The following is a 16791-nucleotide window of genomic DNA, read 5'->3' on the forward strand; positions in this document are numbered from 1 at the left end:
TGAAGGATTGCTTTAAAAAATACAGAAAAAAGTTAGTCAATTTATTTGTTAATAAACAGGCATTTATTTTTTACATGGCTCAAAATAAATTACACATATGGATGACAAAGTATACTTGAGTACTAACGTGAGTAGTAGTTATATGAAATTGTAAAAAGCTTTAGATGCTGTGAATGGGCCTACCATCTATCTACATCTATATATAGATATATAAAGGGCGTAGGTAGGCTATCATAGGCTAAAGAACTAGGTATTTGGCCTAACGTTATATGGCAACACAAGGAACTTCACTTCAGGCGTTGCGTCTTCATACTTCATTATCACTGCTTGTACATGAAGAGCATCATGTGGCGCGAAGTAAACCAATCATCGCTCGATCTCCAACCGTTCCACTGGCAGTCCGTATGAGAATGGTACATATGAAATGGTACTCCGCCCAGGGGGGGGAAGCAATAGAAACCGTTGCAATAGGGATCTAAAATGACCTTGTCTAAGATGAGTGGATGTATTTATTTGCAAGGATTGTTGCAAATAACCTATCAGGCAATCATTTATTCAGTGAAAACAGGTTGTCAAACAGACCTTCCAACTCGGCTTGCTGGGTAAGGCGAATTAATCCACACCATTCGACGTGTTTATAACAACGCACCTCTCCAGCACACGCCGCAAATGGCAAAACATAAGACTACTGGCTCGATATGGGGAGTAAAACGGAAAAATAAGTTATTTAAACTTAATTAGCTCATGAGAAACTTAAAAACGTACAATGAAAGACACAAATGCCTCAATTCCCTTAGCTTTTCTTTTTTAATATGCTGTTGTATATAGAGATGGTTCATACATACACCAACCAAAAGCTTGAGACCTCGACGCCAAGTCCAAATGTACATGCTTCATAAAAGTACCCGGTCCGTACTTTCAGAGCTCATCCAATTACGTCTTGTACCCCAACGGAACACCAAGAGCATTCTCTTTTTTCAGAAATCTAGAATGTTTCCATGTTGGTAAAAGTTATACATCGCCTATTGACCAACACCATAACCAAATACATGTGACAACCAGCCATTAGAGGAGGAGTTGCTTTGAAAAGTAACAAAGTTACAGCCATTTGTTGTTTTTAAATAGTCTTCATCGCTTTAAAAAAAATTGCAGTCTGATACAGAAGGCTAGGAGACCTGAACATTATGAAAGTGCTAGTCATTCATTTACAGAGGTCAGGTGTCAAATAGTGCTATGGAGTATCCAATATGCTACATATGAATACTGTTGACACCTTTGAAAGTTGCCCCTAGATGTTATGTGAGGCTACTTGGAGAGAAAATCAAAGAAAGATCAATAACCTTGGCTTGCAAGTACATTAACAAACATGACAATTTGTTTATGCAGAAAAATGATATCAAGACTGCCAGGTGTAATGTTATCACGGCCTAAACAGTGATAATGCATTATTTCGTCCCATCATCCTTTTCAAATTGTTAGAAGCCCCCAATTTTGTTAGGTTGGGAAAAGAAAAAGAGTTGCCATCAGGGTATCCGGTCCACATTGGACTCCCAGAAGACCACGCTGTTGAGAGCTTCTTCCTCACGCGTAGTGCTCAAGTTCTTGGTTTCCTTTTAGTTTTTTTTTTCCACCCCAGTCATTGGCTGCGTTTTGTGTTCCTTTCCCCCCCCCCACATCTTCTGGTGCTATTTCCAATTTCAGAGATTGAAGAATGACTGAGAAGAACCAGTTCTGGGACCGCTATTGAAGGGAACAACACAAGCTTTTTTTTTTTCACTTCACTACAATCAGTCACAGAGTAATAAAAAGACGACGGGGGGTGGACTCAATTCATTCCTGGAGCGCTGCCTCCAAAGTTGAAGTTAGTTGGCACCTCTGGCACTGTGAACTTGTATCCTCCGTGCTTCTCGATCATCTTGGATTCTGCAACGACGAGACAAAACGGCAAGTCGTAAAAATAAGGAAACGCGCCGGTAGGCCAGACCATTTTAAGATATTAAAGCACGCTACAGCGACCGCTCACTCATGCATTGTGGGGGTGGGGGGGACACTTGCCATGTGCTGCCCGTCTCTGGTCGGCGAGTGTCCCGATGTCGTGGAGGTGTTTGCCCTGTTCCTCGTCCAGGACTTGCGTGAGAGCCTGGTACCACGCAGGGTCCTTCGCCTGCAGATCTACAACCAAGACAAGAAATAAGGGTTAAAATCACATCCGTATGGAGAACAGCACACCGTTTAGATGCAGGCGTTACTTTCAAGTGCCCTTGAAAGTAACGCCCAGAGGGTATTCAAATGAAAATGAGTGAGTTGCAATTGTGTACCTTTAGTTCATGGCTGTACACCCAGCTCTACATGACGACGCGCAGAGACTTTGTGCTATCCTAACTCTTAAATCGGACCAGAGCTAACTCTTCATCTGACTACGTCCCAGTGAAGTAGTACGTTGCTCATGGCTACGGTTCATGAGCGATATGTTGAAAAAAGACCTTGCTGGCTTGAACCCAATTCATGGTTGCTGTGCGTGAAACCAAATTTAGGTCGTCACGGCCCACCTCATGCACAGTTCTAACGGCGACTTGTCGCACACCTCTGAAACACGGATATATCTCCAGAGAGTGCAGGAACTACCCATCTACACCAATGTGGGGGCCAAACTAGTAATATCCCCCCCCCCCTCCGCAACTCAAGTGGTCTACCAACGCTGATGGCTGGGGAGGCGCGGCCATCCTTACTCTGTAGGATGGTTTTGAAGATCTGGTACTCGTCCACCAGGTTGTCCTCGTCGTCCACGGCTGTGGTGTAGCCTTCCAACGCCGTCTCCTCTGCGTCGTCCTCCTCCCAGTCCTCGTCGTCGCCGTCCTCGCCCGCCTGCTTGGCCAGCATCTCCAGGTACTCCTGGCCCTCCTCGTCGATGTCGTCCTCGTCGCTGCCCAGCTCGGCTACGGGGAGAAGGGACACGCCGCCGTCAGCGCCTTACGCCGGGATCCAACCACACGCATAAGAGCTAGACTCTGACAAGAGTCACAAATGAAGGTTGTATCTAGGGCCGATTATACAATTCTGGGCCAGTACCGATTTGTCAGATGCTGAGGTTTGTTCATTTTGGTTGTTATTCATTCCTCCCTTTTGTGCCAGGAAATAAAAAACTCTTTCAGCTCTAACTTAAGTGTTACAGCCCATCAGACCATCTATAAATGAGCACTGATTAAAATCATATATATGTATGAAACAACCTTTCAAATGTTGGTGAAAAATATAGAAATTAAGTGATACAGTTCAACTACGGCATTGCCATCTTTGAATCTCATCTTATTTTCCGATCGCCGTCAACGAGGTGGCTATCGTCAGATACCCCCTCTTTTTATCCACTAAATGGATTTGTATAGTGTATAAAGGCATTTTTGGGGGATTCTATTAGCAGGCGTTTGCGTTTCTCTGTTCTTACCAGTCTCCTCGTCATCCTCGCCATCTTCATCGTCCTCGTCCTCGTTTTCATGCTCCGCTCTGCAGGCGTAGGCCCGCTTCAGGCCGACGAAGAGCAGGATGGCTGCAGGGAGGAGCTGTCCGGCCACCTGGTTCACCGCCACGGGTCGCTGGTCCAGGTCGATCAGCGCACACAGCCCCAGCACACACATCTTCCGGTCATGGAGACTGGACAAGGAAGAGGACAAAATCAGAAGGTTAATATCTAAATTATGATCGAAGCAGAACGGAAACCTGCGTGAAAGGGACATTTCATTGTCTTTTGCTTAATTTTTTTTCTAAATTAAAAAGATAGAAAAACGAATTCCTGGGGGAAGGCGCACGTTTGTCTTGATTAGAAACCACCTGATCAATGGAACCAAAACACCTGAACATCGATTGGTAAAAAAACAAACCAATACTAGAAAGAAAACTCTGGCCGTGAAACCAGACTGCATTCTGTTTAAGGGTTGGAAGAAAGTAGCGCTTACACAGCTGAGCGTATTGGACGTAGAGAAAAAATTGTGTCACACGAAGCGCACAAAAGAACGAAACTTTCAACTTCTGTCGTCAAGTCAAGCTATAACGTCCTGTCCGGCCACCAATATCCTTAGCCAAAGTGTCTGCAAAGGTTTAAAATCTAATACATGTAGTCAACTGGCCACTGTGGAAATACATTAGTTTAAAATAGTCTTCTGAAACCGCCATCTTGCCACTCTCAGATGAGATTCTCTCCAAGTCCGTACAAATATCTCCATAACTCCAACCCTAGCACACTGTGGACTGGTTTCAGGCCAAGGTGATGTGCAGTCTCCCCGCCCAGACGTCTGGCTTCAGCAGTGGCGAACTTCTGGTTCCCCAAAAACGCAATGCTAATGCCAGGTGAAAAGGAAGTAACAAGGTTGCAGCGATCCTTCCTTACCCGAGGAAGCAGTCCACGTCTTTGAGCCACTGGGTGATGAAGTGGTTGGTGATGGGCTCTGTGTTGTTGGGGAAGCGGAGGTTCTCCAGGGTGTTGAGGAGCAGAGGGGGGCTGTAGTAGAGCGCGGCGATGGCCACCTGCAGACACATGGTCCTCAGCTCGCTGGTCTTCACCTCCCGCGTCAAACGCTCCAGAGCGGCAGCCACGAACAAGGGCACGACCTGTAGGGAAGGGTAGACTGACCTGAGTACTGGTCCACTGTACAGACATTCAGATAAAAAAATGTTTTGGTTCATTATTTTGTAATATATCTGGTCCAAGACTACTTCCGTGCGCCATTCATTGCCACAGATTATTTTTGTAAGAGTTTCAGGTCGACAACAGTTTGGACATTGATCAGCCTAGCCTAACTGGTTTGAGAACCAATAAACCGCCCAAAGCTCAGTTAGGGGGTTGGAGCTCAGGATTTCCCCCAGCTTTCGATGGCAAGGCGCAGCTCTACTGCTATAAGACAGCCTGCCTATGCAAAGAAAGTCACTTTTCCTTATGACGGCAATGTGTTCATTCAGTCATGTCAGCATTCAATTTGACATAGAATACAGGGTACTATTGACCTAATATTTACCCAATATTCCACGACTGCGAGGGCTGAAATACTGAATATAAGCACATCTATGATTCTGTTGTAGGTACAGGTTTGTAAGGACAAAGTCTGAACCATATAAATCAATAGCCTCCCTATACAACTCAGGAACCATCCTAAATTGAAATTTGATGAAAAAAAAAAAAAAAAGTATTGTCAGGTATTTGTGTGTAAAATGAAAGAATATATTTTCCGAGTTGAATTTGCTGTAGGGCTACATTTTGTTTTGGTTATATTTCACTTATTTCCTGATAAATCAGGGGGCTCTGCACGAGATGCTGACCTGATCAATTCCTCGACCTTTGCACTGCAGGATGATGACCTCCAGCAGCTTGGCGGCGTGACACTCGGGGTCCTCCCCGGGGTCTCCCGTCAGGATCTGCACCAAAGGGTTCCAGGAGGGAGCGGTTAGCGCCGCGGCAGCTCAGACCCCCAAACCCAGAGGAGTCCCACCGCATGACCCCGGGCTTACCTTCTTGCACATAGCGTAGATGATTTCAAGGTATTTGGTATCGGATAGCAGGGTGTCCGTGTCCACGGTGACGTAATTGTGGAGCAGAGGCATCATATCTGTGAGACGGGGATGAAGAAGGTCCGAGTTACCCCTAGGGTGCACAATGTCCTCCGAGGAGATGGGCCATTTGTTAGTTTGTCGATTGACTTTGTTGTGAACAAAATCAAGTAGACCACGTGAACCACCATCAATGGAAAACGCTGAGGTCAGGTAGAAACAACGCACCTGTAAAGTAGTCGAATCCATCTTGCTGAAAGACTTCGTACACCAGCGGAAGTAGCTGCCACATCTGTGGCGACACCTGCTGGCAGGTCAGGCTGTGGGCCAACGACAGGATCTCCTCGTAGAACTCTGGGGAACAGAGAAAGACGAGCAGGTTAATGAGCAGTCGACGGACGACCACATACCTTCCTCCCCTCGGCCCATGTAGGGACAGGAATGCAGCGGAGCGAGAAGACCGAGCGCTGCTTACCAAGGACATGTTGTTGCAGGACTGTCCCAATCACCTGCAGGCAGATACCCTCCAACTGCTGGGTGATCTACAAAGCACATTAGAATTTAAAATAACTTACCGAACAAAAACAGGTTTATAATTATAAACTATGGTTTGAGTACCAAGTTAGCAATGGCACAGCCATCCATCAGCTGTTAGTTAGGGAGACGAAAATGTTCTTTTGCGACCACACACCTGCCCCCGTACAAGATCATTTTGTTTTTATACCTCTCCCTGGTTCATTACTACCCTGACTAATTATCTATCTTGTCACTCATTCACAGATGTGTGAAAGAACACTTCTCATGATGGGGGGGGGCGTGGTGGTGGGAGGTGATGATGAGCCCTCTTTGGCTCATTTTGGATCAAGATGCAAGACTTCTCACATTGTACCTCCAACGTGAGATACAACTTGTGATATAAAAAAAGATCCAAGCTGATCAAATGGAAAACCCTGCAAGCTTTCTGTAGTCTTTGACACTGACTTGGACACTGTACATAAAAACCGCCAACAGCTCTACACCAGCATTTTACCTGAACAAATCTACTTCTTTCCCTGGGGAATTCTTGACAGTCTTAACTGTCATCTCTCCCTTTATTGGCTGTGCTTAACGCCTTGTAAAATAAGCTCTGCTGCTTGCGGTTGATTCTTTCCTAGAAAGAGCGGTACACAGATAGCTCCGAGTAGTACAGTGTTACGCAACCGAGGGCTGCTGCTGCCGTGAGGAAGAGCCTCGGCGGACCCGTGTGGCCGTCCAGCACTATTTCTAGCTTATGACTGATGCATTGTGGGTGGGGGGAGAGAGAAAGAGCACTCATGCCCGATGGTGGGCGGCTGACGATTTCTGCCGGCCACAGTACATCGCACCAGAGCGGGGAGTGAATGGGCTTTGGAGTGCGGCACCAACCTCCTTATGGTCCTCCACCACACTGAGCAACGTGTCGATGGTGTTGAGGATGCCCATGGCCGTGACCGCCTTGTCGTCTCCGCCTTCCTCTTCTGGGCCCGTCTGGATCACCTGGTTGAATGTCATGGCCTGTTGTCCGCAAGAACAAAGAGTCACGCTGGCGTTTGTACATTAGTCACACGCCACATAGTCACACTTCTATTACACCTCGTAGCCAGTGGCGGGGAACTCGCAGTGAGTCACTTCCCTTAATTAAAGAAGAAAAGAAAAAGGGACCCACCAAATGCTGCGTCATCTCCACGGCGATGGGCGTGACCTCTTCGCTGTATTCACAGATCATCTTCTGGATAACGTTGGTGAGGTCATCATTCTCCGTTTCCCGGACGATGTGCAGCAGTGCTTGCATCACGGGCCGAATGAAGGGGGTGATGTACTCTTTGGCTGCAGAAGGGGTAGGCAAACGGGCCACGTGGTCACAGAGGAAATAAAACACGTTGGTTGAATGCTACGTTTTGTCTTTTTTGGTTCGGAGGGTTGCATTGTGATAAGAGTGGAATCCTTGGGCGAACAACCAATTATAAAACCCCAAACATGTTACATGCAATCATCCTTAACATGATTAAAGACGGGAGGACTCTTCTCTTTCCCTCTAATGTTCGGAGAACAGCGTGAAGGCATAAGCAGAGGGCTTTTATCTTCAACTAACCATAGCCCAGAAATAAGCTAAAACGACTTCTGTTGTAAAAGTGGCAGGTCTGTTAATTTGAAGCTGTGTTTCAAGTCGTGTGTAGTTGTATTAACCCATGCATGGAAAATACAAAATTCATGATTCAATCACATGTCTGAACCTTCCAGTTCATATCTCTGTTAATCTTGGATAATACATGCAAATATTAATACCATTAACAGAATGTTAATGGTATATGCAATATTCAACATAATGCACTGGACATGGAATGCATTCCATTGCTTTTGATGTGCTGAACTTCTTTACCTTTCTCCTGGTTGCTAATGAGGACCTGCAGGGCAATGGCTGCCTCCACCTTGACGGGCATCTCGTTGTCGTTGATGAGACACAGGCGGGTCAGCTCCAGAGCCGTCTGCAGGTTCTGGTCGCTCTTGAACTTCACCTCGCAGAAGTAATGCAAAACCCAGCAGGCCTGTGTATCCAATGAAAAATAATACAATTAACGACAAGACTATTATTCCAACTAGGGCCACCAATGATGGATGTTATAAAGACGTTTTGGATGCAAGCATCCACAAAATGGATTTTTAGTGCTTCGATTTATACACATAAAGGCATATATGTTGGCAAAAGGCGTTTTAAAAGAGGACATTATTACCATTACCTAGTTGCCTTACAGTAAATGAATGTAGGCAATATTAAAGGAGTAGGCTGAGGTTACTCAGGAATGGACAAGTAGCCGTACTGTTTATTCACAATGCATTAATGGACCCGAGAATAGTCCTTTCAACACTTCTTACCCTAGCTCTCATGTAGCCCAGTTCACTGCGGAACAGAGGGAAGACGTGATTCTGCAGCATAAACTCCATCTGATCCTTATAAACCTTTTTCTGTGTAAAAGGAACAAAGGAAGAACACCACATAAGCCAAACGATTGCTTATTGCAAAGTTGTGATAGGCCGTGTAATTTTGAACAAATAATATTAGTTTTGAGATGCGCCACTTCATTAGTTAATGATAAGATAAAATATGAACAAAAGCAGGTGACAAGGTTAATTCTCTAAATAGTTGTAAACAGCTTGGTCAAGTACACGATAGAGGAATAGCATAAGAAAAACAAAAAGGGCCAAAAGCTTGGTGAACGAGGCAACACCTGCACACAGCTACATACATTCTGCGCCAACCTTACCTTCAGCAGGATTTCAGCTAGCGACCCAATCATGTGAAGGGCGCCGTCCTTTTTCCTGGGGTCACAGGCAGGGTCGGTGAGGATCTGGTAGCAGAAGCCCATCGTCTTTTGCAGAACCTGAACAGAACACAAAGAAAACCAAGTCGTCAGTGCTTTAGCCCAGAATAGTCTTTTCAACCAGTCACATATCCATGGGTGGTTCTCAAATGGGCCTTTTACACCGCCGGAAAATCTGAGCCCGTTTCGGGCTAGTTCAGAGCTAGAGCCAGTGTTTTGGTTTCACATCGCCAGAGAACCGGCTCCGGCCTGTAAAAACCGGTTCAACTCCAACCCCAGGATTGAGCTGGGCTTGAACGAGAACTGCCTTTACGCCAGGGGCAGGGGGCGGGGTTATCCTTACCTTCATAAACAGGAAGACCAACGAAGACCAGCGTTTTTAAAAACACAGAAGTAAACAATGGACGTGAATCCTTGTATGGTCCTATCTTTGAACATTTCGATTTAAAACAAAATCAGATCAAACAATTAAGTCGTTTTTTTGGTTTTTCTGATTTTGTTTTGAAACTAAAAAAGGGAAAAAGGAATAAACAAATTAACGGCATTTTATTTGAGTTTGTGTGTTTTGGTTCTTTAAACCCGAAACAGAAAAACAAAAACAAAAATAGATACATTTATAGTTATAGGCTACACCAGAAGGCAGAACGCAGCGAAGAAAAAAGAGCCAACCACCCAAACCAGCAATAGACTGTCTAATTATATTTAGCCTTAGTTATGGCCGCACTTGAACCTGTGATTTTATTCGTGAACTATTTGACACTGGAAAGGCACACGACGCGATCAGTCTCTAAAGCAATCTGGTGCCCCGAAGTGCTCCGTTATGACTGTGAGGAGGTTCAGTGTGGAGCACAACCTTCGAAGAAGAAATCTAGTTTCCGATTTAGTTTTAGATCGTCCACTCGCAGACTAAGTCGCCGGCTCCCACGGAAAACAATAAAGCTGTAGAATGCGAGACTCGATAGAACGTTTGAAACGTCTTTACATGTTTTTTTTAAACAACGTGCCCTTTTCCCGGCATTCATTGCCGTTTTATCTAAATATCACGTTAACAAAACAAGCAACTGGATTATTCAGTTTTCCCGTTTTGATTTAAAAAACTGAAAAATGCAGTTTATTTGTTGATTCCTTTTGCCTTGGCAAAACCAAATCAGAGAAACCAAAAAAACGACTGTTAATTGTTTTTTCTGATTTTGTTTTAAATCGGAATATTCAAAGAACGAACCATACACGGATTGAATCGAAGACGAAATTGTTGTCGTGTTTGAAACTGGCACGAGGGTTCTTCTTATTGTACAGTTCCGTCAAGGCACGAGGGTTGCTAGGAAAGCGGAGACGTATGCAGACGTTTGCAGTGACGTCATGACGTTGCTCTCGCCGGCTCCATGGCTGGCTCTGGCCAGTGTGAAACCAACTGGTTTATAACAGGGATAAGGCTGGAACCAGTTTTGAACTGGCCCTAGCACCAGCCCGGAACTGGCTCTTGGTTATTTTTGGTGTGAAAGGCCTAAAAGAGCAACATTCAATTAATTGCTTCACATGCTCCGTTGATCGAAGCTCAGTTAACCCACCTCTTTCCTCTTGTTGCAGGAAGTGAAGAGCAGCGTTTGTGCCGCCGTAGTGGGGGAAATGAAGTCCTCGAACACATCTTAAAACAAAAAGGGAAGGTGACGCATTAGAAGGGCACCAGTGAGACCACTTGTTCATTCACAGCTGCATCCAATAGGTTCCAGAGATAATGGTCGAGATGCGTCTTGTGTCTCATTCCGCCACCACTCACCAAACTTCATGCGGATGTACTCGTATGGGTCCTCCTGCCACAGCTCCTCATCGCTGTCTGTGTAACACATGAGTGGGAAAACCACATCCTGAATGATGCCCTGCAGAAGGTCAAGCAGAAACAAGGCGTGTCAGAATGGTTACAGTGCCACAGCCATGATATCAACTGTATTTTTTAAACGACATTTCAGTATTTCACCATTTCCTCAGTACTGCACATAAAACGATTTCAGTGGTCGTCACCACGTTGTGCAATCAAACATAAGAACGCGACGGTCCCATGATTCAACTAGCAGTACAGAACTTTACATTTATCGCTTATATGCAACAAGATAAGCCCTCCATTGTTATTGATAGTAGTTGTGTAGGCTTTCGGGAGAAATATATGCATTCAAACCTGGATGTGTTGTTTGAGGTTCTTCCAGGTGACTGCGTGTGCGATGCCCTGGTTAATATAGTTAAGTGTTTGCTGGAGTACCCTGGGGGCCACGTATTGCTTCTCCTTGTACTGATACAACACTTTCAACAGCACCTAGTCAGAAAAGAAAAGGTAATTTGTTATAGTCCCTTACTGTCCAATCACATTTATCAAAGCATACCCCACACAGACACAGACACACACCTGTTGTGCAGCGACTGCATATCCTTTAAGGAATAGTTCAGCAAATTCTGCATACTCTTTGGTTGTGTTTCCAGGGCTTCCATACCTGGAATGAGTTTTGTCCTTTAGTAATATCCGTTTTAAAACAGTTTCACAATGACGTTTCAAATATAAAACAAAAGGTGATGTCTACCTCTCAAACAGCCTGGCCAAGATGTGAAGAGCCCACTTCTTACACTTCCACCAGGGTAGCTCAGGCCTCTCTTCCTCATCTGCCTGCATGGTCTCCTGTGGAAAAAAAGACAGACTTTTGTCAGGTGGAGTTTCAACACATCAACTGGTTGAGAGGGAAGGGGGGGAAGGGGAATGCAAGGAAATCAGTGTTTCTCTAGGCACCTTATCATGGGAGCTTAATCCCATGACTAATGCATTTTATTAACTCACTGGAGGCACATCTCTGTCCACTACAGTCTTGAGGATCTCCATCCACTCCGTCAGGTTCTGTCTGTTAATGAGCTCCAGGGGGAGGTTGTACTGTGGGAATAATGACACACCAGGTTGAAAACACCTGTTAGGCAGGCAGTCTCTCATCAACTAATACAATTTAAACTTAATGCAGATAACGTCACTTATTTATTTATAAATAAAAGGATAACACACACACACACACACACACACACACACACAATATATATATATTGAAGATAAACGTCATTCAATGCAACACCAGTACCTGAAACAGGGCGTAGATGATCTTAAAGATCTGCTTCTGCACCAGAACAGAGTCGCTGGATGGATCAGGCAGCAGCTGGATAAAGCGATCCTTCAGCATGGGCATAAAGATGTGCATGGCTGCCACCAGAGGCTGACGTTCATCTGGTTTCTTGTACCTTTTTGAGCACAGAGGTCAAATTAGCCAGAGAAACACCTGGACAACACCGAGTTCATCATTGTCCGATATTCTTTTGGCAAAGCAAAACCTTTGAACTTTTATTTAGGTGCGATTTTTAACAAAGGAGATTCTTAGAAGGCATCTGCTTACTCGTAGTTCTTGACCAACTGATAGAGGCAGAGCAGGATTCCGAGCCACCCTGCACTGTTGTCAGACTGTAGGTAGAAGCCAATCTTGTCTACGATGGTTGTCCATTTCCCTGGGTAGTCATGCTTGATCATGTGATGTATGCATGTCGTCAGTTGAACTCTAAAAAGGTTGCGGGGAAAATGGGCGTTCAGCAATAGTTGGGTTGATGGGAAAGGCCAGCAGGGAGGCAAATTACAACAGTAAAGAAGTTTAGAAATTAATCAAATCAACGAATGGCTTATTCGTACTACTTGTGAACGTGTAGTCCAGAATGTCAATATATCTGGTGGATAACTCCGGAACCTAGAATTACTTTATATTCTGAAAATATCCCAATCAATTTGGGATATAACCACTGTGGGTTTCGGGTTGCAAGAAAAAGACAAGGCTACCAGTATTGGTTTTAAAAAGATAGTGGATCATGTCTTTACTCTATGACTCGTCTACAGGCAAATGAGAACCATTCGTTTTGCGCTTAACAACCCACTCCACTTTGGTTACCTGATGCGCTCTGGGGAGTGGATGATGGCCTCCACAATGTTGTCTCGGATGAACTGCCGGTCCTCCTCCGGGATGTTATTGACCGGGGGCTCGGTGGAGGAGCTGTCGCCCTCACTCCAATGCTGGGTTATCATGTTCTTAAGGTAAATCACACCTGGGAGGGAAACAAATCCATAGGAAAAACATTTAGTTCAGTGGAGAGACAATTATGAAGGACACAGATGCCATTTGGTCTTGAGTCAAATCAATGCTTTGCTAGGTTTAACACGCAGACCCATGTGTCAGTTCACCAATCAATGGTCTGCAACATATAGGTGGATGTCACGTTGCCGTCTTGCCCTTGATTTGAGCGACATTTTCGGGAGAAGGCTCTGAAAGGTTTTGCAAGGTTGTGTTGATGTTGCAAACTCCTGGTTGTGCTGCTCATCTGCTGCAGTCACCCAAACACTTAGTCTTTATACCCCCTTTTTAGATACAGCTACACCAACCCTAGCCTCGTGAGACCATCCTGTTCCTAGGAGGTTTCTCTCTGCAGATGGCCAGTCCGGCCTGGATCCCTTTGAAAGCCATCCCCAAAAATGTGCTATGTTAGGACCAATCAGCGAGTTTCAGATGGTGAGGAAAAGCGCAGTCTGCCAAAATAAAACAAGAATAGTGGCAACAAAAAAAGTGTAAACTACGGCCCAAACAAAAAACTTTGAATTCTCAGATCGTGTCGTTGCCGTTTGTTTCGACAGTATTCAGCAAGAGCATCGAGAGCAAGAGCCTAGGTCTGATCGGCTGGAGTTTTCTTGAACAATGCAAGACGCAGCCATCTTTGAAAATCTATTGCTGCCCAGCCAAGGCAGATATTCATTGCTCAATTCAAAAGGTGAATATCTTGATGGTCTCACGCACCAAACACCAAGGTGTAGCCTTTTCTATGACACATTCAAGCTCTGAAATTGTTTACTAAAAAAAGTCCTCCCGACTAGTCAGACGACTTAAGTCTATTGAGGAAACAATGCAGTACAGGGTAGCTCCATCTGATGCTGTAGTTTCATCTGAAAAAACCAAATGTAACAATTGCAAAGGGAGCTCAGTTTCAATGCCTTGGTGGTAATAAAACAGAGAAAGCAGGCCAAGCAGAGGCGGCGGTATTGTCCGAGGTTGACTAATACATTACGACTCTCCAAGTAGTCAGTGACGTCACGTTACATTAGAATCCTTTATTTATTTATTTAAACGCATCATACAGGGTCAACTAAGTATTTGAGGCCAACACTTACAACGACAAAAAAGTTTACCAAAATAAATTCTAAATAGCTGTGTCACATTTCAAATGTAGCACACTGGTGACAATTGTGTACGAGAGCGGCTAATGGGGCTTCCCTTTAAGGCCAACTGCCTGCAGGGAAAGGCATCTGAGGGAATGCGGGAGGGGGAGGGTTAGACTGCTGACACATGTGTCTATGCCACCGGTGAGGCAATCATAATCCTGCCCATCAGTGCTGACAGAGCGTAACCCCCTTACCCAAGCCTCAAATGCCATCCCAGTACACTACTACCCCGATACTGGCAGACTAGACTCTCAAAACAGCATTAAAAAAAAAGGGCCAATGCAACATATTTATTTGTGTGTGCGTGTGTCTTTCAGAGGGGCAAAGAACAATTAACCAGTTACGTTGTGGATACTTGATTGTCTCATCTTAATTATGCCAACTACAATGAGTGTGCTTGGTTACCTAGGCACACGGTATTCTCCGGCAGCACACAAACTGGAGCTCTCAGTTTTGGGAGAAATAACAGTCTCTTACATGCACACAAATAAGAGCCCGTTTTGCTCATGGGCCCTGGCAAGTCTGTCGGCAGGCAACATTTCACAATAGTCTATTTTAGTTTTTTGTTTTTTTTACATATATAAAAACACTTTTGAAGTCCAATGTAAATAATACATTAACATACAACAGTTAAAAGACATGGCAATGTTTGGAGAGTATTCAAGCGTTGCAGGTTATTTTCAAATTTAAAAGTGGATTTCCATAAAAACATAAATACATATCTAAAACATAATAAATTAGGACTGTTAGGAGGAATATTGAATGGTTGCCATGGCTACGATAGCAGCCATGATATACGTTTTTTCAAAGTATGTAATATATGCCATGCAAAGAATTTCAACATAGATTTTGGCTCACCTGCTTGCCTCACATTCAGATCCAGTTGATCTGACATGGTGACTCGTAATAGAGTAGACACAAAGTTGACCTGGGTGTGTCCCTATAAATCAGAAAGTATAGACAATCTGGATTAAACCCGGCCCCATCCCAAAACATTTGTATACAAGTAAATAATATTAGAAAACAGTGAAAATGCAGATTAGAGATGGAATTGTGTGAGTAGGCATGTCATGGTATATGCAAGATTATTACCGGTAGTCATTATAGTTTTAAATATTGTGGATGTATTAGTTACCATCAAGGTGGCCAATAGTTTGACTATGGATATAATAGAAAACTGACAGGTGCTACAGGAAAAAACATCCATCATTGTTATCCATACATATATACAAGTTAGGCAGGGGACTTGCTATCCAGCTTTTTCCAAACAGATGGTCTACGTGAACTTCTGACCTAGGCAAATGTGCCATCAGTATGGACACACTGGCAGTATATGACTTACATTATTGCCTAATATATCCAAGTCGGGTTATTATGGAATGCCTTAAACGTGACACGATGTTAGAAGGATAAACACTAATACCGATATGAAACCAATTGACAACTCCCCAATGCATTTGACACAGAATAGACATGAGCACTTAGCTCGCCGAACCGGCTTGCTTGTCATTTTGACTAATGTGTTAACGCATGGTTCATTTTTGGGACGCTCTTTAAAACTGTACACATTTGACCAACTTGGTTAACCGTGCATGGATGGCCTTGTTTCTCGTGGCTTTTCTACCACTGTGACATTGAGTCTAACAGTTAAACTACGTCAACTTTCTAGTACGTAGCTTACATCGTAACACAATTTTAAGTGACTGGTCTTCAAATGCAGGAATAAATCGTATATGTACATGGGGGTTTAAAGTGATGTCGCATTCTTTACTGGGCCGTGAAAATTAAATGTCATCACCGCTGGCTACTCGTAATGACACGTGAGCAGAGGCTACAGAACAGGGGAGGTTTTCCAACTAGTTACGTTAGCTAAAGTTAACCAACTTATCTGCCATTTCCTTCACTCAAACACCGTAGTCATATCTCGTCATTAACTGTCACATGCCATTACTAGTGGGTTTTATTAATACGTTTCTTAAATAAGGAACTGCAGCGCAGCAACTGTGTGTGACAAGGGAACCATTAGCACCATGGCTAGCATTAGCAACAGCGAGGTTAGCTGACTGGTAATACTGCTAGCGTTAGATACGGTCAATGCTTGTCATCACAACGGGTAGTTGTCACTATACACTTCAAGTGTATTTACCATAAGCAAAAGTAATGTCGTTCTTACATCAATAAATATCAAATTCCCAATGATACGTTTTCTGAGAAACTTAACGATAGCAGATCCTGATTGCGTGATCACACCATCTTTGATGTTGTGAGCGAACGAGGCCCGATCCCGGGCCGCGCCACAACTACCATTATCACCACAACAACTTTACCTCGTTCAGCTGTCTCTCGGCAGCCTCACGCAGATTGGGGTCCATGGTCCCCCGAAGGGCCTCGATTAAAGACTCTGGATCCATAGCGAATAGTCTGTTGTGGCTCGGATTCTGGTTTTCAGTTGTCGTTCAATTCCCAGTCGCTGCGCACATGGACGCACGGCTCTCCAGTTACCGGCGCGAAAGGAAGAAGTGCATGAAGTACCCGGATAAATCAGCGCCAAGTTTCTGCAGTACGAACATCCGCTTGTAGCTCTAGCTCCAGGGACTTGTAGTTTTATCTTCTTGATTCGAGGCGACTACGTCGGGCAAA

The 16791-nt window shown here is 44.4% G+C and overlaps 1 protein-coding gene across 2 annotated transcripts; it reads right to left on the reverse strand.

Moving 5' to 3' along the window:
* Positions 1 to 55: 55 nt before the first annotated feature.
* On the reverse strand, positions 56 to 16695 carry ipo7 (importin 7). Of its 2 annotated transcripts, none has more exons than XM_056608659.1 (25): positions 16479 to 16695; positions 15010 to 15091; positions 12833 to 12986; positions 12293 to 12451; positions 11984 to 12140; positions 11695 to 11784; positions 11444 to 11538; positions 11272 to 11356; positions 11047 to 11181; positions 10651 to 10750; positions 10442 to 10518; positions 8817 to 8933; positions 8428 to 8517; positions 7934 to 8099; positions 7220 to 7380; positions 6940 to 7068; positions 6011 to 6077; positions 5764 to 5889; positions 5497 to 5594; positions 5308 to 5403; positions 4382 to 4602; positions 3443 to 3648; positions 2730 to 2936; positions 2056 to 2172; positions 56 to 1923 (listed from the first exon to the last, which is right to left on the reverse strand). In XM_056608659.1, the coding sequence occupies exons 1-25, from the start codon at positions 16560 to 16562 to the stop codon at positions 1826 to 1828; spliced, it is 3117 nt and encodes a 1038-aa protein (XP_056464634.1). In that variant the 5' UTR covers positions 16563 to 16695; the 3' UTR covers positions 56 to 1825. The 2 variants fall into 2 exon arrangements, with proteins under 2 accessions (XP_056464634.1, XP_056464635.1); XM_056608660.1 differs by having other exon boundaries at positions 1833 to 1923; positions 2024 to 2172; positions 16479 to 16685.
* Between the last annotated feature and the right edge of the window lie 96 nt (positions 16696 to 16791).

The sequence above is a fragment of the Gadus chalcogrammus genome, chromosome 14 (assembly GCF_026213295.1).
Source record: "Gadus chalcogrammus isolate NIFS_2021 chromosome 14, NIFS_Gcha_1.0, whole genome shotgun sequence".
Taxonomy (NCBI): domain Eukaryota; kingdom Metazoa; phylum Chordata; class Actinopteri; order Gadiformes; family Gadidae; genus Gadus; species Gadus chalcogrammus.

Excerpts from the sequence above, each read along its gene's own strand:
- ipo7 (XM_056608659.1), bottom strand. The coding sequence starts at position 16,562 with ATGGATCCAGAGTCTTTAATCGAGGCCCTTCGGGGGACCATGGACCCC. Across the intron at positions 12,141-12,292 it reads CAGTTGGTCAAGAACTACGA|GTACAAGAAACCAGATGAAC; the intron begins GTAAGCAGATGC and ends GTGCTCAAAAAG. Across the intron at positions 4,603-5,307 it reads AAGGTCGAGGAATTGATCAG|GTCGTGCCCTTGTTCGTGGC; the intron begins GTCAGCATCTCG and ends CCTTCCCTACAG.